The following is a 25775-nucleotide window of genomic DNA, read 5'->3' on the forward strand; positions in this document are numbered from 1 at the left end:
TAACACTGAGGATCCTCCAAACATTGCTATGGCCTTCACCCGGCCACAACAACACAGTCACGACTTGGAAATACTTTGTCATATACTAGGTAATTTAAAGTTATAATGGGCTTCCATGTGACGAAACCACAGGCAGAAGTTGCTCTACAAAAAGTGGTCAACTTGATAGTTGCGGCTAAGTTAGCTATGGCCGGGTTGTTAGCCTTCTGTGTTGTGAGCATTGTGTGTCCTGTGTTGTTCCACATTTCTCACAAAAGTGACATTGGGGAGTTTTGTGTGGAGCTGTGTTATTGATGTCGAAGATGAAGTGCATCGACAGAGTTCATCTCCACTTACCATTTCCTTGACAGCTGCTGATACTGAAAACAGTCTTGTAAGCATTAAGTGACTCGCCGAGTCCCGTTAAGTACCGAGATGTCCCGCTGTTATCTTTTAACTAGGAATGTCAATCAATCAATCAATCAATGTTTACTTATATAGCCCTAAATCACTAGTGTCTCAAAGGGCTGCACAAATCACTATGACGTCCTCGGTAGGCCCACATAAGGGCAAGGAAAACTCACACCCAGTGGGACGTCGGTGACAATGATGACTATGAGAACATGATACTGTGATACTGATGATACTGATGACTATGAGAACATATGAGAACATGATACTGTGAAAGATCAATCCATAATGGATCCAACACAGTCACGAGAGTCCAGTCCAAAGCGGATCCAACACAGCAGCGAGAGTCCCGTTCACAGCGGAGCCAGCAGGAAACCATCCCAAGCGGAGGCGGATCAGCAGCGCAGAGATGTCCCCAGCCGATACACAGGCGAGCAGTACATGGCCACCGGATCGAACCGGACTCCCTCCACAAAGGAGAGTGGGACATAGAAGAAAAAGAAAAGAAACGGCAGATCAACTGGTCTAAAAAGGGAGTCTATTTAAAGGCTAGAGTATACAAATGAGTTTTAAGGTGAGACTTAAATGCTTCTACTGAGGTAGCATCTCGAACTGTTACCGGGAGGGCATTCCAGAGTACTGGAGCCCGAAATGAAAAAGCTCTACAGCCCGCAGACTTTTTTTGGGCTTTGGGGATCACTAATAAGCCGGAGTCCTTTGAACGCAGATTTCTTGCCGGGACATATGGTACAATACAATCGGCAAGATAGGATGGAGCTAGACCGTGTAGTATTTTATACGTAAGTAGTAAAACCTTAAAGTCACATCTTAAGTGCACAGGAATAACTTTTTCTTCCGTAGTTTACTCACAAATAAAGGCCTACTGAAACCCACTACTACCGACCACGCAGTCTGATAGTTTATATATCAATGATGAAATATTAACATTGTAACACATGCCAAATACGGCCTTTTTAGTTTACTAAATTACAATTTAAAATTTCCCGCAGAGTTTCTTGTTGAAAACGTCGCGGAATGATGACGCGTCTTTGTGACGTTATTGGGGCGGTGAAATAGCTCGGTTGGTAGAGCGGCCGTGCCAGCAACTTGAGGGTTGCAGGTTCGATCCCCGCTTCCGCCATCCTAGTCACTGCCGTTGTGTCCTTGGGCAAGACACTTTAACCACCTGCTCCCAGTGCCACCACACTGGTAAAAATTAGATATTGGGTCTCACTATGTAAAGCACTTTGAGTCATTAGAGAAAAAGCGCTATATAAATATAATTCGCTTCACTTGAGCGGACATTTTTAGCCCAGCACCACTTACGGCTAAAAGTCGTCTCTTTTCATCGCATAATTACACAGTATTTTGGACATCTGTGTTGCGAAATCTTTTGCAATTTGTTTAATTAATAATGGAGACTGTAAAGAAGAATGCTCTTGGTGGAAAGCGGTAGATTGCAGCTGCCTTTTGCAACCGAAACACAGCCGGTGTTTCTTTGTTTGTTGTGAAGCTTTAGCAAACATGTTTCTCTACCACATGTCAACCAGCAAGTTTTTGGATGAGAAAATTGTGATATTAAGTCGGCTCTTACCGGAGACTTGTGCCGAGTTAGCGTCTTCCTGCAGCAGCTGTCATCTTGGCTCCTCCACTGGCTTCTCTCAGAGACACTGGCGGTCACCGCAGCCTTCAGGTATGACTTTATAATCTCACTAAAACACTATTAACACAATAAGCATATAAGGGATTTTCCAGAATTATCCTAGTAAATGTGTCTAATACCATCTGAATCGCTCCCACTGCACTCGCCTTTTTTTCTTCTTCTAGTGCTTCACTCTAACTTTCCTCGTCCATGAATCTTTCATCCTCGCTCAAATTAATGGGGAAATCGTTGCTTTCTCGGTCCGATTAGGATTATAAACAATGTGAGGATGTGAGGAGCTCCACAACCCGTGACGTCACACGCATATCGTCTGCTACTTCCGGTACAGGCAAGGCTTTTTTTATTAGCGACCAAAAGTTGCAAACGTTATTGTCAATGTTCTCTACTAAATCCTTTCAGCAAAAATATGGCAATATCGCGAAATGATCAAGTATGACACATAGAATGGACCTGCTATCCCCGTTTAAATAAGAAAATCTCATTTCAGTGGGCCTGTAATCACAATCAATCGCAAATTTAAGTTAGTTTTTTGTCTTTAATAAGTGTATTTTATTCAAATCTACTCCCCACATTGGACTGTTTGTTTCGTATGCAAATGTTTGTTTATCAAATAATGCTTTTTTTAAAGCTCAACACAAAATGGAAAAACTTTTTTGCACGCACGCAAACACACATCTAATTCAGTCTCTTTCATTATGAACAATATCTACAATATACATTTTAAAATATTTTTTTATTAGGTTTTCCACACTTCTCATCACTTTTCTCTGTCAGTCAGGGCTCTGGAGTAGTTGCACATGGGTCAAGTGTGTCAAGTCGACCGGGTGCCCGATAATCAGGAAACGTGTGTAGAAAAGGACAAAGTACCCATTGGGGCAGTAGTGTTTTTTCTTTTTTTGTTTGGGCAGAAGAGCAAGCCCAAATAAGCAACCACACGTTCACAAACAAGCCCCAAACAACACCCCATAACTTACAAACTTTGCAAGCAACCTTTTTAAAAGAAGGAAAAAAAAGCACAGTCAAAGGAAACGTTCGTTAACTTGTGATTATAGTGTTTACTTTCACAGCCCTAATTTTGAGATTACTCACATCAAAGGCTCACCAATATGGAGATGTGTTGTTGATGAGACAGGAGTTGAACATGAAGTCAATCAAAAAAACGGTTCTGCCAAAAATGCATCAACTTGATTGTTGCAGCAAAGATAGCGCCACGATTAGCCGTCAAGTTGTTATTGTCACTGAATTCTCATTGGTGACTATCTTTATTGATTGCTACAACATAATCAAAATTAATGAAAGTATTTCACTGCAATACAACTAAGACATAAATAAAACTCAACTTTAAATGGGAACTGCACTTTTTGGGGGAAATTTGCCTATCGTTCACAATCTGAGAGACAAGAAGACAAACATTTTTTTCTGTATTCTAACCTATAAAACATGGCTTGTTCTAGATGCCTAGCAATCCAGCTAATGGGAGCGATCCACTCTACCTCAATATTACTTTGAAAATGCATTCAAAAACCATCAACAATACTTCATTTACATTCCATTACCTATATAATAACCAAGCTGTAGCGACATTAAAATTGTAAGAGGGAACAATGAGGAACTCTTTTTCTAGCGTAGTAACACATACATAGCTTGCTAACATAAGCGAGTTTCTACGTCACCAGCTGAATTGCATTTGAGTTTGTAATGCATAACACAATGCGATAAGACTCCAATCTGCACTGATTGAAAATCATGGACACTCATTACAGTGTCTGTAAAGTATTAGCCCACATTTCATGTGAGCGTATGGACTGTAATTGTAATAACACGCATGCTGTACTGCGTGTATCATCATCAATATTAAAGTGACTCACTCGAACAGTTGTCTGTTTGGTATTTTTGGATGATTGATTATTCAAGATGACTGGGTGAGCACTCCATTTATATTGAAATATATCGGCTCCAATTTCCACATTCAGACCATTTAATCACGCTAACTTCAGTCCCCTAGCGTCCGTCTGCTACAACGTGTTACCTTCTTTGCGTTTGCTTCTGGAAGCAGTAGTTCATCCTCTGTTCATTCAGCTTCAAAAAGATAAGGTTGTGAATCCTCATTTTTCCAAAGAGAGTCATCTTCGTTGTCTGTTGTCAAGTTTGGCAGATAAGAAATTACACTCGTGTTTTTTTGATTGATTGACCGAAAGGGAATAAGCGGTAGAAATGGATGGATGGATGATTGAAACTTTTATTAGTAGATTGCACAGTAGAGTACATATTCCGTACAATTGACCACTAAATGGTAACACCCGAATAAGTTTTTCAACTTGTTTAAGTCGGTGTCCACGTTAATCAATTCATGGTATTTGATTCCGGATGTAGGAACACACATTTGTTGCCGGGCGTCAGATGTGCGCTGCTACAGAAGCAGAAATAAATGCGCTGAAGAAATTAGGTCGGTAGGTAGGTCTTTATTGTCATTGCACAAGTACAACCAAACTTTGTTTTCAGCACAAACCCGTTCAAGATTAAACAAACAGTATACAGGGTTACAGAACAGGAACGCTGATGGGTCGCCACAAGGTGCCCCTTAAAAGATGTGAAAAAGGTAAACGCTGGGGAAGGATTAGTAAAAAAAAATACAACTGCGAATGTGTTCCAAAGGGGGCCCAGTCTGGAGTGGGAAAAAAACCTCCTTAGCAAAGCACATATACGTATTACAACACATCTCGAGATATCTAGCAACGGTGGCGGGCTGCAGCTCTTCAGGCGCTGCCTGGCCATCCATCACCCCTGAGGGATTCGCGTCAAGGGCTTTGGATAGGGGGTGGGGTATGTGTGTGTGGCGGAAATTTGTGTGAATGCGTGTGTGTGTGTCTGTAGGCCTGCCGCATGTCTCTGTTCCGCGGCCTTGATGTTGTGCAGCCGATAGTCAGTCCAAAGTCAACAACAGGTGTGTGTCCATGAGAGACAAGAACGGAGTTTGTTGTGTCTTCGCCGCACTGTCCTTCTGGAGAGAAATTAGCTCAGGCAATGATTAAGGTGACCTAAATATTGTACATATTACATATTGTTGCTGTTACTACATTATATGCTTGCAGTCTGTAAATGTTGATGGAGTTATTTTAGAGGGTTTTGAAGGCTACAAAAGTGGATCCCATTAGTCACATCTTGAAAGTATTTGTATCATCTTTAAAGCCCCCCACCCCAAAAAAAAGACATGTGTGTTCTTGTCTCTCATAATTGCGAACGATAGACAACGTTTAAAAAAAAAAGTGCAGTTCCCCTTCAACACTTAATATAGGAAACAAATATGTGGAATGCGCTTAATTTGAAGTGCAATGTTGAAGGGGAATGTTGAAGTTTTTTTGATGACATGGATACCCCAACATTGTGGAAACAAACAGGAAGTGTAAGCAGAGGGTGGGGTACATGTACCCAAACAACCCACCGCCCCTCCACCTCCCCCACCCCCCAGGTCATTTGCATTTAAATTGAATTAGAAGCCACACTGGAGGCAGCCGAGACTGATTCTAATGGGAGATTACGGGCCGACTGCACCGCCATTATGTAGTGTAATTACAAAGAGAGAGAGTGAGGGGGTGGGAGGCGGGTGAGTTGGGTCGGAGGGGGGGGGGGGGGGGGGGGTCGTTATTTGTGAGAGGAGGGGTCTTCTGATGCCAAAAAGATGTCAGGATATATTTTGGGAACTCATTTTCTCTGCTTTCACCCCCTCGCTTATTTCTACTGTAAGTATTACAGTGATCTTCATTGTACAGGAATCACTATCTACAGAATTCTATTATAATCAAACGCGGCATAAAGAAGTGATTTCAATACACGCATGACAAGCATTTTCTGTCTATTTTTGGCCAAAATGATGCATTTCCCAGCATAAAATGGCTCAATACACTACAAATATCAATTCTAGAATAGTACTGGTCACTAAAAGAGGCCAAACCAACCAGTGCTGTTCAGTATTGAGGCCACTGATTGGCTCAGCCGCAGGAAGCAATACTGGAATAAAAGACTGAAGCTATACTATTTGGATGCTATTTCATGTCTAAAGGGCTCCTATATGTTAAAACCAGATTTAGAAGATGTTAGTTTTTTTTTAAATAATTTGTTTATGCTTTGGCAATGAACATTCGAAAATGGATAGATGAATGGATTTCTACTTTGCATAATGTCATTTACCACGGTCAGGCCTGGAACCAATTAACAGCAATAAAGATAGATTGGGGATAGGTTGATTGGCAACACTAAATTGGCCCTAGTGTGTGAATGTGAGTGTGAATGTTGTCTGTCTATCTGTGTTGGCCCTGCGATGAGGTGGCGACTTGTCCAGGCTGTACGCCGCCTTCTGCCAGAATGCAGCTGAGATAGGCTCCAGCACCCCTGGCGACCCCGAACGGGACAAGCGATAAAAAAAAATGGATGGATGGATAGCTAGATGGATAGATAGAGAAGGCAACAGCGTCACCAAGTGTCTAATATGTGCTATTGCTTCCTTTAGGTAGCAGTCGGGTAGCATAAACCAGTGGTTCTCAACCTTTTTTCAGTGACCCTGTCAACATTTTTTTTTAAATTCAAGTACCCCCTAATCAGAGCAAATCATTTTTGTTTGAAAAAAAGAGATAAAGAAGTAAAATACAGCACTTGGTCATCAGTTTCTGATTTTTTAAATTGTATAACAGTGCAAAATATTACTAATTTGTAGTGGTCTTTCTTGAACTATTTGGAAAAAAGATATAAAAATAACAAAAACTTGTTGAAAAATAAACAAGTGATTCAATTATAAATAAAGATTTCTACACATAGAAGTAATCATCAACTTAAAGTGCCCTCTTTGGGGATTGTAATAGAGATCCATCAACTTAATTCTAAACATTTCTTCACAAAATAAGAAATCTTTAACATCAATATTTATGGAACATCTAGTTGTCAACACTGAATATTGCATTGTTGTAGTTCTTTTCACAGTTTATGAACTTACATTCATATTTTGTTGAAGTATTATTCAATAAATATATTTATAAAGGATTTTTGAATTGTTGCTATTTTTAGAATATTTTTGAAAAATCTCACGTACCCCTTGGCATACCTTCAAGTACCCCCAAGGATTCGCGTACCCCCATTTGAGAACCACTGAAATAAACTGACACTTGGGACTCGGGAAATTCATTTATTTCAGAATGCAGGAACAATAAATCTGTATATTTTTGTTTTTATTTTGGAAGAGAGTTAAACTTTGTTGTCATTGCACTTTAAAAAAAAATACATAACGAAATGTGTTTGAAGTACAACCCGGATCAAAGCGGATCCAAGACAGCAGCGAGAGTCCCGTCCACAGGAAACTATCCCAAGCGGAGTCGGATCAGCAGCGTAGAGATGTCCCCAACCGATACACAGGCGAGCGGTCCATCCTGGGTCCCGACTCTGGACAGCCAGTACTTTATCCATGGCCATCGGACCGGACCCCTTCCACAAAGAAAAGAAGCGGCAGATCAACTGGTCTAAAGAGGAGGTCTATTTAAAGGCTAGAGTATACAAATGAGTTTTAAGGTGAGACTTAAATGCTTCTACTGAGATAGCATCTCGAACTGTTACCGGGAGTGCATTCCAGAGTACTGGAGCCCGAACGGAAAACGCTCTATAGCCCGCAGACTTTTTTTGGGCTCTTGGAATCACTAATGAGCCGGAGTCCTTTGAATGCAGATTTCTTGCCGGGACATATGGTACAATACAATCGGCAAGATAGGATGGAGCTAGACCGTGTAGTATTTCATACGTAAGTAGTAAAACCTTAAAGTCACATCTTAAGTGCACAGGAAGCCAGTGCAGGTGAGCCAGTACAGGCGTAATATGATCAAACTTTCTTGTTATTGTCAAAAGTCTAGCAGCCGCATTTTGTACCAACTGTAATGTACCACGTAACTTCACTTCACTAATGAGGGGAAAAAAGCAAGTCCCAAACGAAGCTCAGTTGCTCGGTTTGAGACCGGAAACAAAACCTCAAGCAACAATGTCATGTATCTCTTTCTTACTAGATTTTTAGGTGCGCCTCAATTGTGACTTTTATTGTGAAGGCCATTTCAAACCGGAAGTAAACATTGCCATTCACCATTTCCGGGGTTTTTCATCGTCGTCCAGCTCCCTTTTTATGCTCGCTGCTCCTGCGGTTCTCTTCGTGTCGTCAGTCCCCCAAAGTCCAGTCTCTGTCATGAGTACACTCTTACCTCGTATAGAGCAGCTGTCTACCCGCGTTGTTCGGGTTTTGGGTTGTAATCCTGGACCGATGACGCTGCAGGGAACTAATACCTATCTGGTCGGGACCGGGGACAGGTGACAGCACATGTTCATGTCCCTCTGCTAATTAGCAGGGTTATTTTTATTTTAGTACAAAATAACACTTTTGTCCAATGTTCACGTTTCAGGAGACATTTATTTTGATTTCTCTTACGCACGCAGGCACGGTGACTTTCCATTCAAATTTGTTGGCATTTTAGGTTTGCTCGAAAGTAGTTTGAACCACTTTGAGCACATAAACAATCCGGGTAAATCAGCTGTGTGCAAAGTGTGGCCCGAGGGCCATTTGTGGCCCCAGCTAATTTTTAATGGCCCCGGGACCATTCTAAAAAATACTATAATAAAAATTTAAAGGCCTACTGAAATTAGATTTTCTTATTCAAACGGAGATAGCAGGTCCATTCTATGGGTCATGCTTGATCATTTTGCGATATTGCCATATTTTTGCTGAAAGAATTTAGTAGAGAACATCCACGATGAAGTTCACAACTTTCGGTGTTAAGAAAAAAGCCCTGCCTCTACCGGAAGTCGCAGACGATGAGGTCACAAGTGTGGGGGCTCCTCACATATTCACATTGATTTTTATGGAAGCCTCCAACAAAAAGTGCTATTCGGACCGAGAAAACGACAATATCCCCATTAATTTGAGCGAGGATGAAAGATTTGTGTTTGAGGATATTGATAGCGACGGACTAAAAAAAAAACAAGCATTGGGACGGATTCCGATTTTTTTAGACACATTTACCAGGATAATTCTGGGAAATCCCTTATCTTTCTATTGTGTTGCTAGTGTTTTAGTGAGTTTAATAGAACCTGATAGTCGGAGGGGTGTGTCCACGGGTGTCTTGACGCCAGTGTCTCAGGCGAGTCGACGGCAGCTTTTTGGACGGCACAAGCTCAGCTTTTCTCCGGTAAGAAGCGACTTTTTAACCACAATCTTTTCACCTAAACCTGCTGGTTGACATGTAGTCGGGATCCATGTTTACTTGACCGCGCTCTGATCCATAGTAAAGTTTCACCTACAGGAATTTTAAACAAGGAATCACCGTGTGTTTGTGTGACTAAAGGCTAAAGCTTCCCACCTACATCTTTCTACTTTGACTTCTCCATTATTAATTGAACAAATTGCAAAAGATTCAGCAACACAGATCTCCCAAATACTGTGTAATTATGCCGTTAAAGCAGACAACTTTTAGCTGTGTGTGCGCGCAGCGCTCATACTTCCTAAAAAATCCGTGACGTCTTGCGTACACGTCATCATTACACGACGTTTTCAAGACGAAACTCCCGGGAAATTTCAAATTGCAATTTAGTAAACTAAACCGACCATATTGACTTTATAATCTCACTAAAACACTCGTAGCACAATAAGCAGATAAGGGATTTTCCAGAATTATCCTAGTAAATGTGTCTAATAACATCTGAATCGCTCCCACTGCCGTCACCTTTTTTTTCATTTTTATTTTTTTCTAGTGCTTCACTCTAACTTTTCTCATCCACAAATCTTTCATCCTCGCTCAAATCAATGGGGAAATCATCTCTTTCTCGGTCCGAATCGTTCTTGCTGCTTGTGGCTATGATTATAAACAATGTGAGGAGCTGTCACGCCAAATTTCTTCCCCTCTACAAAAATCTCTGACGGGGAAGGTTTTTGTAGGGGGGAAGAAATTTACCGTGACAGAGCCCTACAACCTGTGACGTCACGCGCACATCGTCTGCTACTTCCGGTACAGGCAAGACTTTTTTTATTAGCAACCAGTTGCGAACTTTATCGCTGATGTTCTCTACTAAATCCTTTCAGCAAAAATATGGCAATATCGCGAAATGATCAAGTATGACACATGGAATGGACCTGCTATCCCCGTTTAAATAAGAAAATCTCATTTCAGTTGGCTTTTAAACATAAAAGAGTGTAATAAAAGAGTAAACAGTGACATGTAACAAGAAAAAGTTGCAGTGTTGACACTAATAACACAAAGCTGCCATGTGGACTGTTATTGACCTGCTGAAGGCTCCAATTCCTTCACTGGAACAATTTCACTTTCAAATATTTTGCGGGGATAATATAGCACATTTTGTGAGAAACATAGTTTTCTTTCACAAAAAGGGCATCAAACAAACAAAAAAGTATGAAAAAAATTATAAAGTCTTATAATCCGTGGGTTAATTGGAAGGTCACATCAAGTTTAAAGCTCTGTAGGAGCTGACTGGAGAAAGTCGGCGGCCTCTTTGCACTATGCGCTTCAGCATCCGCTGACTCCTCTCTGTCGGTTTACGTGGCCTACCACTTGGTGGCTGAGTTGCTGTTGTTCCAAAACTTAAATTTTCTTATAAAAAAAGCCAACATTTGAATTTGGAATATTTAGGAGCGAGGACATTTCAGAGGTGGCATCCTATGACAGTTCCACGATGGAAATCACTGAGCTCCTGAGAGTGGCCCATTCTTTCACAAATGTTTGTAGAAACAGTCTCCATGCCTCAGTGCTTGATTTTATACACCTGTAACCGGGCCAAGTGATTATGACACCTGATTTTCATCACTAAATTTGGATGTGAGGTCAAATACTTTTGGCAATATAGTGTATATATACATTTAAATATTTTGTATTTTCTGCAGACGGGTGCTTATAGACACAGGTGAGCCTGCCGTCCCCGAGTACATCAGTTGTCTGAAGGAGGCCCTGAGGAAGTTCAACACCAACATTCAGGAGATCCTTGTCACTCACTGGCATCACGACCACACAGGCGGCGTGGAGGACATCTGCAGGGACATCACTGGTGAGGGCACGGCTACAATGAAATGTTTCTCCTGCCTGAATAAAAGTTTGAAAACTAGTTTCAAAGTAAGCTCCTTACAAAGTGTTGTGTGCGATATCAGGTTCTGATGTCAGAGTCCGGAAACTTCCCCGGCCCAGTGAGGTTCAGGAAGCATCTGGAAACCAGAAGTACACATTCTTGAAAGATGGCGATGTTATTCAGACGGAGGGAGCAACACTCAAGTCAGCTGAGATGTTGGAAATTTAGAGGTTGGAGTAACGTAAGGAGATATTAACATTTTATTTTTTCTTCTCAGGGTTCTTTTCACGCCAGGCCACACGGATGACCACATGGCGCTTATTCTGCAGGAAGAGCAGGCACTCTTCTCGGGAGACTGCATCCTGGGCGAGGGCACGGCTGTGTTTGAGGACCTACACGACTACATGAGGTCACTAAAGGCTCTTCTGGAAGTCAAGGCTGACCTCATCTACCCTGGTGAGCGTAAAAAAGGACATATAAATATTACCAGTAAATATTCAAATTTTTCAGTGAATAAGGAATGGATAAATAAAGCAGGGGCCTCATTTATAGAGGTAGTTGCGCACAAAAACGTTGTGTAACACAATGCGTGTAAGGAAATTTCACCGCAAACGTCGAAATAGGGCTGGGCGATATGGCCTTTTATTAATATCTCAATATTTTTAAACCATGTCACGGTACACGATATATATCTCGATATTTTGCCTTAGCCTTGAAATAACACTTGATGCATATAATCACAGCAGTATGATGATTCTATGTGTCTACATTAAAACATTCTTGTTCATACTGCATTAATATATGCTCATTTTAAACTTTCATGCCGAGAGGGCAATCCCAACTAGGTCAATTGACCAAAACTGTATTTATTAAACAGTTATTTAGCAGTTGCACAAACATTCATGTCATTTCCAAAACAGGAAGTGCGAGATTGTCAAATACATTTTAAAACAAGCTATGAGTTAGGGCTGGGTGATATCGCCTTTTTTTAATATCGCAATATTTTTCGGCCATATCGCGATATACGATATATGTCTCGGTATTTTTCCTTAGCCTTGAATTAACACTTGATGCATATAATCACAGCAGTATGATGATTCTATGTGTCTACATTAAAACATTCTTGTTCATACTGCATTAATATATGCTCATTTTAAACTTTCATGGAGAGAGGGACATCACAACTAAGTCAATTTACCAAAACTGTATTTATTAAAGCTATTAGCAGGTGACTTTTCAAACGATGCTACATATAAGCAGTTATGCTACTTTTGGTAGCAATGCTTGTGCCCCCCACTTCACAAATTAACGTTGTCGATTCAACATATTCCCGCTTGAAGCTGAACCACCGGCAGACGATGGACCCCCTGCTGTTTTTCTTGGGAAATAATTCTTCCTTCATTTGTTACCAGATTCACACCTTTTTTCTCTCGTATTATCCCTCGCAACACCCCGCTAGCATCACAGCTAACGTTAGCCACGCTGCTACCTCTCTGCTGGGCGAGGGCGTATACATATGTGACGTATGACGTGACAGTATGTGACGTGTGTAAGAATGTGCGCTCGCTGTCTGTGAGGAGACACAAGAAGGAGTGGGAAGAGCTTGTAGTGTAATGCCAGCAGCTAAAATTAACTGCGTGAGAACGTATACTCGAATATTACGATATAGTCATTTTCTATATTGCACAGACAAACCCGTGATATGTCGCGTATATCGATATATCGCCCAGCCCGACTATGAGTGTACTTTTGTGCATGATGTCACTAAAATGACATATCAAAACAACACTAAATTATAGTGCACTTTTTGTACAGAACGCCACTATACTAGTTTAAAACAAAGTGTACTTTTGTGCATGATGTCACACAAGATATTTCAATAACTGTCAAATAAAATGAGCTGCATAACAGGAAATCAAATGGTGTATGTCCTTCACTATGTGGTAGGTTCCTGCAGATGTTATCTAATCCTGTTGTTGACTATTTTTTTCAAACGGTGTTGATGAGGAAATGGTTGCTTAGGCATTTTGTTGGTGTGGCACCGAATGGACATGTTGACATGCAGGGTTTCAAGCACTCTTCACTCTCTAGCAGGTGACTTTTCAAATAATGCTACATTAGTAGAGCTGCTACTTTTTGTACGCTTTTGCCACATACTTGACATATTACGGTTGTATGTTCGACATATTCCCACTTGAAGCCAAACCACCGCCACACGATGGACCCCCTGCTGTTTTCCTTCTAATTAATTCTTCCTTCATTTGTTACCAGATTCGCACCTTCTTTCCCTCGTATTACCACTCGCACCACAGCTAATGTTATTGTGCCGCTACCTCTCTACTCCGCGAGGGTGTATGCGTATGTGAGAAGGTGTGCTTATTTTACATCTCTGTGAGAAGGAGAGACAAGAAAGAGTGGGAAGAGCCTGCAGTGTAATGGCCGCAGCTAAAAGCAACTGCGCGAGAACGTATGCTTGAATAACATGATATACCGGTAGTCATTTTCTATATTGCACAGAGACAAACCCGTGATATATCGAGTTTATCGATATATCGCCCAACCTTATGTTGAAAGAAAAATTATACGCATAAAAGTTTGCGTATTCTTTATGCACTCTTTCAATCATGCGTAGAACTCACGCAAGGGTTTTCAGACGCCTGAATCAGCGAAGCTTGATGGTGTCACCACAAAATAAAGCTCACACTTGCAGGAAATACATAACAACCAGGGGTGTAACGATTTGTTTCAGCAACGATTCAATTTGATATTTGTGGTTGCCGATACTATTCAGGGACTATTTCATTTTTTAGAACGATATTTTCCAAAACGATTCAGTGAGTTAAAATTGATTCAGTAACTTCTTAGCAACAAAAAAAAATCAAACAATATGACTGACATAAATAGTGGATATTAGACACTGCAGGTGAAGTTTCCTATATTCCTGTAATTTAATGTAAGGGAATTCTGTATAAATGAATTCTAGATACAAACAAGAAAGTAAACTCTAATTAATGGCCAAAGCATTTCCATCTTATTCGATTATAGTGCAACCTTTTAGGTGGAATTAAGTCAAAACATTTTCTGCTCCCATTTTAAACATTAAAACAATTCTCTGTAAAGGTACAGTAACCAACATTTTAGGAGTAGATTTACTTGCTAAATAAAGTTCCCCGACCCCGCCATACAGTATCTGTTTTCCGCCCAGCGTCCCAGGTGTGTAGAGGCATGAATGCCCCCTCATCCCTGTTGATGGTGTTGGCCCCTCGCTTCGTAATTTCCATGGCCTCCTTCATCCATCTCTTGTATTTATTTATTTCTCTTCAAAATGACTTTTCTATGTGTTCCAGAAGTCGGCGCATTGCCGTAACTTGCACCGCTGTCACTTTTGTTGTGTCGGTCGTGTCTTTTGTGGCTTGAAGTAGTGTTGCTGCTTTATTATGTGTGTTGTGTTGTTTGTCTTTGTGGTGGATTTTGCAATTCTGTCGTAGCTGAAAGTTTTTCTGTTGTAATTTATGATATTAAAATGCCCGGCAGAGAAGGACAGATACAGTCGGCGATACACTGAGACGCTTAATTAACAAGTGGTAACAAACTCAGGTAGTCAAAACTCACACATACACGCCACAATTCACGCTCAGACACCCAAACTCTCACAACCCTGTTCACTCTGCCGCTTTTGCACGTCACACACAACAGCACAACCCCTGAAAGGCACACATAAACACATCCCACAGACCTTGCACTATTGTCTTGTGGCGTTTGCATTTGTTGTGACCTTTCTTGACAACCGTAGATAATCGCCATTTTGTTTAAATGACACCACTAACGGGCTAATAGACTTAACGATTAACGTCTTTATTTTCAAAAGTGCTATACTTCATATAAAGTCTGCCACTCTTAAATCCAATGTTTTCTTTTTTCTAGTTACAATAAATTGATCAATTTCGTTTTAAAACAATCTTTGCTCGATACTTATCTCTTGGAAGGCAAACTGCCGAGCACATATCGATGTACTTGAAATTTAGGAATTTAAATTGATCTATCATGACTGAATGTGAGTGTGAATGTTGTCTATCTGTGCTGATGCCCGTAAGGGGCAAGCGGTAGGAAATGGATGGATGGATACATCAATCAATTGTTACACCCATGCTAACAACACCTGTATTTCACAATGTATCAGCATTCTTCTAATTTTGGATGTATTGAATATTTAATTGTTAGTGTCTGAATATCAAAGTATAGAGCTATTTTAATGTAGTTAAATTGTACATGTAGTTATCCTGTGATGGGTCATTTAAGTGTTTTGTTTAGCTACTTTTTAATTGAATGAAAAAAAAAAAAATAATAAAAAAAAATGTAGGGCTTCACGGTGGCAGAGGGGTTAGTGCGTCTGCCTCACAATACGAAGGTCCTGCAGTCCTGGGTTCAAATCCAGGCTCGGGATCTTTCTGTGTGGAGTTTGCATGTTCTCCCCGTGAATGCGTGGGTTCCCTCCGGGTACTCCGGCTTCCTCCCACTTCCAAAGACATGCACCTGGGGATAGGTTGATTGGCAACACTAAAAATTGGCCCTAGTGTGTGAATGTGAGTGTGAATGTTGTCTGTCTATCTGTGTTGGCCCTGTGATGAGGTGGCGACTTGTCCAGGGTGTACCCCGCCTTCCGCCCGATTGTAGCTGAGATAGGCGCCAGCGCCCCCCGCGACCCCAAAAGGGAATAAGCGGTAGAAAATGGATGGATGGATGGAAAAAAATGTATAAATAGATTGGGACATGCGTCTTTGACTTTTGTGTGTGGCCCCACAATGAAAAGTATATTTTTTTCAGGCTAAAGACCAAAACATATGTGTTGCAGCATAATATTTTGTTCGATAAAATCATATTATGAATGTAGTAAATGATTACATTGAACTTTTTTTCAATACATTTTGACTTTGGGAGTTGGAGTGCAAATGTTTGGATCTCACGCAGCCATGCTACATATACAGTACACAACAACTATGTCATCTATATACTTATTATTACCTCTCAAATATTTGTATAAGATAAACAACTGTACAAAAACAGATTTATTTTTGGATTTAATTTTAGGGGTGTCCCTACACAACCTTTTCACTTTCGATACAATATCAATACTGTAGCCTTGAGTATTGTAAGAAACCGATTTGAGCCAATGCGATATCAGCATGAATCATACATGCTTTTATTTTGAAGTGTGGAATGTTAAAAAAAAAAAAAGGTGATCTAGTGAAATTAGTCAAACAGAGAACAATAGTTAGTATGTAGAACACCATTTTTTATTAACCGTGTGGAATGATTCCTTTATGTTACAGGCTAGTGATAATTTTTTGGCGACACAAAGTCACCACAATATTTCATGACACAGTAAGTTGAATGATGCTGACACATTTGTTTACTGGATATGTTCTAATAAGTTTCTGCCTTAGAGGCTTTTTATGTGTAGGTAATGTGCAACTATAATTATTTGATATATTGACAAATGTAATGCTTGAGACTGCAATTGTACTGAAATTAAGGACACTTAAAGTATATGTCTGGCTTGTCGGCTATTGTGTGCTTATCTGTTGTGTATCTGCTAGCTCCGAGTACCCTTTTCATACCATGTTTACTTTTTGTAAATGACTTGACTAAAATACAAGAAAAGACCAATCTTTTGTGCTTATTGGAGGACATTTAGATGTTAACTGCACAAGTAAACGCTACTGGACTGCTAGTATTGGAGCGATTTATATCAGACGATTCAAGCTGATATAATCCAATATCCAATATTAAAATCAGATCAGGATACCCCTTAGTAATATATTAAAATAATTTCTTATGGTTGCCAGTTTCCCAATGTTGCTCACGGTGAGTAATTGTGTGATGAATCAGTATGTCTGATTTACAATCCTTGACAAAATAAAGACTAATAATTATTATTTGGACAAAGACTTGGCACACAGAAGGCTAAAACGTGAACATGCTTTCTTCCTCTTAGCAACATTTCTCATTCTCGGTGGAGCTGACGCCATGATTGGTCAAAAATTGACATTTCAATTTTGATTGTTTTTTATATATATATTTTATTATAATTGTGGGAGGACAACATTTGTGCGTGCAATACACAGCATGTATGACTAACAATGAGTATAATGTGTTCACCTGCATGCATTAATACATTTTTTTTTTTTTGCGTACATACATTCTGAGGTTTCTGCTCACTAAATGTTTCATGCTGGAATCGATGAACACTTTTTAAGGAAGTGGTTGTCATTTCTGCTGTACTCCATGTTCAGGTCACGGCCCGGTGGTCCAGGATGCCGTCTCAAAGATCCAACATTACATTAGTCACCGGGACCAAAGAGAGCAGCAGATCCTAGAGGCCGTTAAAGCCGGAGATGGAAAGCCTTTCTCCTCCATGCAGCTCGTCAAGATTGTCTACAAGGTGACAAAACAAATACTCTGTTGTTCCATCTATGTGTAACTTGTCATAGAAATTGATTTCAATTGTTCCTTGTTCATCGAGCAGGACACTCCTGAGTATCTGCATCAAGCAGCAAACACAAACCTGCTGCATCACCTTAAGAAGCTGGAGAAAGAAGGAAAGCTCCAACAAGGTGAGTTGAAAACAGACAAATCAATTAGTACTCCAATATTACCATACTCCTGAAGTACTTTTCTGCCCATCAGTGATTGACCCTTCACAGATGAGCACATGGAAGAGCAACTTATGACACATTATCAATCATGACTGAAGAGGATCACTATGTGCCTGATTCAATGAGTTGTCAATGGGACACAGAGTTATTTGCACTAAAAAACACATTTTCAAATAAATCATTTATTCATTGAATAAATATGGAAAGTGGAACCCATTTGATAACTTTGGCGGGTGTTAATAATAAACACTTTACTGTGTTATTCAGCCAGCAACAACAATTAAAAAGTCATAGTAATTATCAGTACTTTTACAAAAGATTATAATCCGCAGTAGATTGTAGCTCACTTGAGTCGCTGGTTGACAGTTTCTCCTAACTGCACCTTTTTTGTAATGATGGGTATCATTACACCATCTTTCGGAATGTTGATTATGTATACCTAATGCAATAAATGTCATGTAATCATAACATAAAAAGTGATTCATTTAGTGGATTTGCAAACATATGTAAATATTAACAGCGGTTGTCCGCATCCTTATTTTTTTGATCCCTAACAATGACGACAAAGCAGGGGTCGGGAACCATTTTTAACACTGAAAACAGTTAAATGTGTGCATTTGTAAATACAATTTTTAGTAGGTCTGAGAGGGAAAAGCTGTAAAAAAAATGGGTCAAATTTATTCTTCATAACGTATACTTAGGTAAATGAATTATAAATAAATATTGCGATGTGTGTCGAAGTGCTGCTTCATATTTGACCTTTGACAAGACAGAACCTGCTCTCTCTACAAAAAGCAAATTTATGTCCATATTTATTTGCTTGTCTTCTATTTTTCTTTTTGCTATCTTTTATTTTTCTCCCCAAGATGGCGCCGCTGTAGAGGCTGCCTCTTGCAAGAGCTCTGTGCTTGTGTTTCCCCCCTCCTGTTCTTGATGTTTTCTTCTTGTTTTCGTGGGGGTTTTTTTGCCTTTTGGATCGGGCCCCTTCAGGACTGCACAAGGAGGGGTGGTACTTTCAGAAATCAGATATACTTTATTAATCCCCGAGGGGAAATAAACATTTTCAGCACAATCCCATTCAAGATTAGACACACATTACATGGAAACAGAACAGGATCAAACATTACAGGGAGACAGAACAGGATCGCTGACATGTCTGCCAACTTCCGGCGTCCCTTACAAAAAAGGTGAGATACAGGTTAACAATGGGCACGGGGATTAAGAAAAAAAATAAATCGGTCTAAGCCTAGGCCCTAAAGAAGGGGTCCAGACTGGGGCCAAGGGAAAAAAACAACTCATAGTCATAGCACACATGTTGTCATAGTACACATGATGTTTCCCTCTTACATGTGTGTAAGAGGGAAACATCAAAGAACACAAAGGACATTAAAGACATTAAAATGGCAGAGCTGATGCAACCAGCTACTTCTACATACAGCTATCAATCAATCAATCAATGTTCATTTATATAGCCCTAAATCACTAGTGTCACAAAGGGCTGCACAAACTACAACACAAACCACTACGACATCCTCGGTAGGCCCACATAAGGGCAAGGAAAACTCACACCCAGTGGGACGTCGGTGACAATGATGACCCAGTGGGACGTCGGTGACAATAAGGACTATGAGAACCTTGGAGAGGACCACATATGTGGGCAACCCCCCCCCCTCTAGGGGACCGAAAGCAATGGATGTCGAGCGTGTCTAACATGATACTGTGAAAAGTTCAGTACATAGCTATGAATAAAAAGTAAAGGACACATTTACAATGTGATGCCCTCTGCGGTGTTCTACGCCATCGTCTGCTGGGCTGGAGGGAACCTGGCCAGAAACAGGAGCAGACTCAACAAAGCAACCAAAAGAGCCGACTCAGCTCTCGGCCGCCCACTAACTGTCGGCAAGTGTCCAGTCCGCATGTATGAGCGACGATGCGTCTAAGTAGACTGATGTGTCCGGGACCTGCTCATTCAGCCAAGACTAGGTGAAGCTTCTCCCTCCCGGCGCTCAGTGGTAGCTCCACAACCATGTCTCTTCATCTGTATCTCCTCCAGTCTCTCCAAACGGCCTCTGGTGTGGCAGAGACCCAGCAGCTGGTCTCCATGGCCAAAAGGCTCCCGGGAGGCAGATCCAGAAGTCCACAAAAAAGCACCGCAGAAGTCACGATAGTGCCACCTCTTGTCACACAGTCCCAAAAGGTCCCGAACCAAAAGGACAAAAACAACTGCTGGTTCCCTGCCACACCAAAGTTTATGTAGAGAGAACGAGGGAGATAGATAGATAGATAGATAGATAGTACTTTATTGATTCCTTCAGGAGAGTTCCTTCAGGAAAATAAAAATTCCAGCAGCAGTATACAGAGTTGAGATCAATTTAAAAAATAATTAAAAAAAAGTAAATAATGGGGGTTTAAAAGGAAACAAAATAGAGAAATATTACAAAAAGAATTAAAACAATGTGAATAACAATATAACAGTAAAATAAGAATATAACAAGACAAAGTAGGCAGTAGTGACCATGTTATGAAAAACGTATTCCACTGTTAATGTTTTGCATCCCCTGTCATCCTAATACCCCCCGTCCCCTGTCCCAGAGAGGAGTTGTACAGTCTAATGGCGTGTGGGACAAAGGAGTTCTTGAATCTATTTGTCCTGCACTTGGGATGAAGCAGTCTAGCACTGAACAGGCTCCTCTGGCTACTGATAACGCTATGCAGAGGGTGACTGGCATCATCTAGGATGCTCACTAGTTTGTCCACAGTCCTCTTCTCTGCCACCGTCACCAGTGAGTCCAGTTTCATTCCGATTGGAGATGTGGAGGATGAGACGGGGCCGCGGAATGAGCGTTGAGCCTGAATCAGGTCTGACAAGTTTCACAGAGCCCTTGCTGAATGAGCATGTATCAGGCGGACACTTTGGTCTCCCTGGACGGATTCTCGATCATTGGCGCCGACTGGGCATTGGCCAAGAGCTTGTGGGCAGCTTAAGACGGAGTTGGCTCTCGGTCTCTTTGTAGGGTCTGTTCCTGCCTCTGACTGTGATGCCCCCAGCTGAGGATGGTGTGGAGCACCGCAGAGGCTACCGGGTGTTCAGAGGGTGTTTTTTTTGTTTTGTTTTGTTGTTTGTCTATTCATGTTACAATCGTCTGTGTGCAACATGTATTATTTATTGTTTGTTTTTTGGAGGGTTTTTGTTAATTTGCCCTCGCGTGCAAGGGTCAATCAATCAATCAATGTTTACTTATATAGCCCTAAATCACTAGTGTCTCAAAGGGCTGCACAAACCACTACGACATCCTCGGTAGGCCCACATAAGGGCAAAGAAAACTCACACCCAGTGGGACATCGGTGACAATAATGACCCAGTGGGACGTCTGTGACAATGATGACTATGAGAACATGATACTGTGATACTGATGATACTGATGACTATGAGAACATATGAGAACATGATACTGTGAAATATCAATCCATAATGGATCCAACACAGTCGCGAGAGTCCAGTCCAAAGCAGATCCAACACAGCAGCGAGAGTCCCGTTCACAGCGGAGCCAGCAGGAAACCATCCCAAGCGGAGGCTGATCAGCAGCGCAGAGATGTCCCCAGCCGATACACAGGCGAGCAGTACATGGCCACCGGATCGGACCGGACTCCCTCCACAAAGGAGAGTGGGACATAGAAGAAAAAGAAAAGAAACGGCAGATCAACTGGTCTAAAAAGTGAGTCTATTTAAAGGCTAGAGTATACAAATGAGTTTTAAGGTGAGACTTAAATGCTTCTACTGAGGTAGCATCTCGAACTGTTACCGGGAGGGCATTCCAGAGTACTGGAGCCCGAAATGAAAAAGCTCTACAGCCCGCAGACTTTTTTTGGGCTTTGGGGATCACTAATAAGCCGGAGTCCTTTGAACGCAGATTTCTTGCCGGGACGTATGGTACAATACAATCGGCAAGATAGGATGGAGCTAGACCGTGTAGTATTTTATACGTAAGTAGTAAAACCTTAAAGTCACATCTTAAGTGCACAGGAAGCCAGTGCAGGTGAGCCAGTACAGGCGTAATGTGATCAAACTTTCTTGTTCTTGTCAAAAGTCTAGCAGCCGCATTTTGTACCAACTGTAATCTTTTAATGCTAGACATGGGGAGACCCGAAAATAATACGTTACAGTAGTCGAGGCGAGACGTAACAAACGCATGGATAATGATCTCAGCGTCTTTAGGGTGAATGTTGTCTGTCTATCTGTGTTGGCCCTGCGACGAGGAGGCGACTTGTCCTGGGTGTACCGTGCCGAGTGCAACTGGGATAGGTTTCAGTGACCCCGAGAAGGGACAAGCGTTAGAAAATGGATGGATGGATGTTACTTTTGTAGCTGTAGCGCCTCTGAAGTGGCAGCTGGTTGCATCAGCTCTGTGCACCTTTAATGTGTTTTATGTCCTTTGTGTTCTTTAATATTCCCCTCTTAGTTTCCATACCAAAGATGGCGCCGCGGATAGCTGCCACGGAACTGCACTCTCTCGTAGTTGTTAATTTTTTCTTTGTGTATTTCACTGAACAAAGAGTACAGTCTACCAAGTCCAAAGTCCTTGTGTGTTAAATATGCTTGGCCAAAGAAGCGGATTCTGATTCGGATGGTTTTCAAAATGGCTTTATCCACATGATCTATCGAGCTGAATATTTCATTGAAGAGCGAGGTGTCAAGCCTTGCCAAGGTAACGGGCCTTAATTCGAATGGGAGAGGATGGATGGATGGATGGATTGAAATACATCAGAATGTTTTTAAAGGTGCTAAGATTTATCTGGGAGCCAGATGCAGTTACCATTCTGTCACGCGAGCCATAGGTCCTCAACCCCTGACATAAAGTAGTCTGTAATGATAATACACCTGGGATAGGCTCCAGCTTACCAGTGCCCCCCAATGAGGACATTAATAAAGAAAATAGATGGATGTTTGTTTGTTTAAAAAAAATAAAATAAAGTAATCACGCAAACTAAAATGTGATAAGTGCAGTGCATTTAGTACAGTAATGAGCTTAGAATATATTTTTTGCTTTCATATAGTTTCTGTAGGAGGATAAACATGACACACACCTCCCTAATTGTTATAAAGCACACTATTTACATTAAACATGCTTCTCTGATTCAAGTATTTGGCGAGCGCCGTTTTGTCCTACTAATTTTGGCGGTCCTTGAACTCACCGTAGTTTGTTTACATGTATAACTTTCTCCCACTTTCTAGTAGTGTTTTATGCCACTTCTTTTTCCGTCCCATTTTGTCCACCAAACTTAACGTTGTGCATCAATGCACAAAGGTGAGTTTCGTTGATGTTATTGACTTGTGTGGAGTGCTAATCAGACATATTTGGTCACTGCAAGTTAATCGATGCTAACATGCTATTTAGGCTAGCTTTATGTACATATTATATCATTATGCCTCATTTGTAGCTATATTTGAGGTCATTTAGTTTTCTTTAAGTCCTCTTAATTCAATTTATATTTCATGACACACTAACCGTACGTAATAGGGCTGCAAATCTTTGGGTGTCCCACGATTTGATTCAATATCGATTCTTGGGGTACGCGATTCGATTATAAATAAAAGTTTTCGATTCAACGCGATTCTCGATTCAAAAATGATATTTTTTTGATTCAAAACGATTCCGTATTCATTCAATACATAGGATTTCAGCAGGCTCTACCACAGTCTGCTGACATGCTAGCGGAGTAGTAGATTCTTTTTTAAAAAGCTTTTATAATTGTAAAGGACACTCTTTTATCAACTGATTGCAGTAATGTAAATTTGTTTTAACTATTAAACAAACCAAAAATATGACTTTTTTTATCTTTGTGAAAACATTGGACACAGTGTGTTGTCAAGCTTATGAGAAGCAATGCAAGTGTAAGCCACTGTGACACTATTCTTTTTTTTTTTTAATTGTTATAAATGTCTAATGATAATATCAATGAGGGATTTTTAATCACTGCTATGCTGAAATTATAGCTAATATTGATACTGTTGTTGATAATATTAATTTTTGTTTCACTGCTTGTGGTTTGTTCTGTGTTGTGTTTGTGTCTCCTCAAACGCTCTGTTTATTGCAGTTCTGAGTGTTGCTCGGTCAGGTTTGGTTTTGAAATTGGATTACATTGTTATGGTATTGCTGTGTATTGTTTTGTTGGATTGATAAAAAAATAATAATATTTTTTTTTAAATGAGAATGCCCAGGGTGTACCCCGCCTTCCGCCCGATTGTAGCTGAGATAGGCGCCAGCGACCCCAAAAGGGAATAAGCGGTAGAAAATGGATGGATGGAAAATGAGAATTGATTCTGAATCGCACAACGTGAGAATCGCGATTCAAAATCGAAGCGATTTTTTCCCCCACACCCCTAGTATGTAATATGGCTTTTAATTTTTTGTGGCTACAAACAAACTTGTTTTTGTATTTTTGGACCAATACGGCTCTTTCAACATTTTAGGTTGGCGACCCCTGGAATAGAACATACTTTATTGTCATTGCATCGTTTTGACACAAAATTGTGGGCGTGCTCTTTTACTGCAATTCACCTGGTGAATACAAACCCTCAGGTTAATAAAATTACAGTAATTCAAAAATAAACATACCCATCTACTTGGAAAACTACCAACATTTAAGTAAAGTACTTAAATATGCATATAAAACTAATACGTGTTTATCTGTAAAGTAAACAAATTGTGACATGAGAGAAAAATAATGCAAACAAATAAATAAATAAAATAAAGCTTTATTTCCGGTTATATAGTCCTTATGGCCCTGTAATTGTAACTGAAATGGTCACAGGAGGACCAAACCCACAACCATCAGCCGTGCCGCCCCAGTAGAGACAGTAGTACAGTTGTTGTCAAACAAGTGCACAAAAGTTGCACAATAACTTGCCTGTCAAAAATATACTTCTGTGCTAGGACAGGAGAAGTCAAAGGTCACCGGTAACTATGGTGATCGAACATGCTGGCCTCTAAACTTTGAGATAGATTGATCCACACCCGTATGTCAGTAAGGAGGACGGAAAGACAAAAACACTGCTTAAAGCAGTGTCCAAAATCCAACATTTTTAACAGCTTTTTTATTGTCCCAAACAAAATTAATTTATAATAATTAGATCATACCATGATTAGATATTACACTAAATAGCTTTGTCAACTATAAAACAATACTAAAGGTTTTTTGTTTATATAGTTGAATCTACATTGGTTTGCTTTTATACATGCCAGCTATTTATTCACCCAAATGTAATCAATTCCCCCAAGTCCTGCGAGGCCTAGCAAAGATTTGACCAACCAGCAACTTTTTCCCCAATTGAATTTGTCAAACTTTTTTTGTGTGGATAAAGCAGGAGCAGCAACATGTAACAATGTATCAACTCTTTATTGCACAATTGTCATCCTCTTGCGTAGCCCAGACCTACTTCTTGTTACTGTCTAATGCGCTAATAAGCCTTCTGGGTAATGTATTATAGAAACATTTACTTTCAGGTTTACATGTACTTACATAATAATAATAGTAATGGATTAGATTTATAAATGACTTTTCTAGATAGGTATGTTTTAGCCTATATTTATCCATGGTAAGACAAGTAAAAACAGATTTTCATTTGCAATGCATACTTGTTAAAGAGGCAGCTTTTACATGACAGAGATGTTGAAGTGTGATGATACATTCTCTTTGTCTTTGATTTACCAACAAAATTGATTGCTAAAGAGCGCTCTCAATAGTTCACATATTCTCCTAAAGTGCATGGGTAAATGTGTTGTAACTTAAATTACTTTTTAATCATAAACGAAGAACGTCCACATCTTGTGGATGACAGAGCAGACAACGGACATTAAGGAAGCCTTTGGTGGTGTTTATTTCAATATTTATCATTATTCCCATTATTTACGATAATATAAATAAGTTAACTCATTTGATTGATCACAGAAAATAATCCCAATCATATA

At 40.3% G+C, this 25775-nt stretch overlaps 1 protein-coding gene across 1 annotated transcript; it reads left to right on the forward strand.

Annotated features, from left to right (window-relative positions):
• The first annotated feature begins 8151 nt into the window (after positions 1-8151).
• lactb2 (lactamase, beta 2) lies at positions 8152-18021 on the forward strand. The gene is made up of 7 exons (XM_061920763.1): positions 8152-8389; positions 10971-11131; positions 11232-11352; positions 11427-11605; positions 17443-17591; positions 17676-17763; positions 17837-18021. Exons 1-7 carry the CDS (start codon positions 8208-8210, stop codon positions 17878-17880), a joined length of 924 nt encoding a protein of 307 aa, XP_061776747.1. The 5' UTR covers positions 8152-8207; the 3' UTR covers positions 17881-18021.
• Positions 18022-25775: the final 7754 nt, after the last annotated feature.

Source organism: Nerophis ophidion, linkage group LG14, assembly GCF_033978795.1.
Source record: "Nerophis ophidion isolate RoL-2023_Sa linkage group LG14, RoL_Noph_v1.0, whole genome shotgun sequence".
Taxonomy (NCBI): Eukaryota; Metazoa; Chordata; class Actinopteri; order Syngnathiformes; family Syngnathidae; genus Nerophis; species Nerophis ophidion.

What these genes read in the sequence shown, in the direction of transcription:
- lactb2 (XM_061920763.1), top strand. Translation starts at nt 8,208, where the DNA reads ATGCTCGCTGCTCCTGCGGTTCTCTTCGTGTCGTCAGTCCCCCAAAGT. An exon ending in GGCTGACCTCATCTACCCTG is followed by an intron (nt 11,606 to 17,442) that starts GTGAGCGTAAAA and finishes CTCCATGTTCAG; the next exon opens with GTCACGGCCCGGTGGTCCAG. An exon ending in AGAAGGAAAGCTCCAACAAG is followed by an intron (nt 17,764 to 17,836) that starts GTGAGTTGAAAA and finishes TCTGCCCATCAG; the next exon opens with TGATTGACCCTTCACAGATG.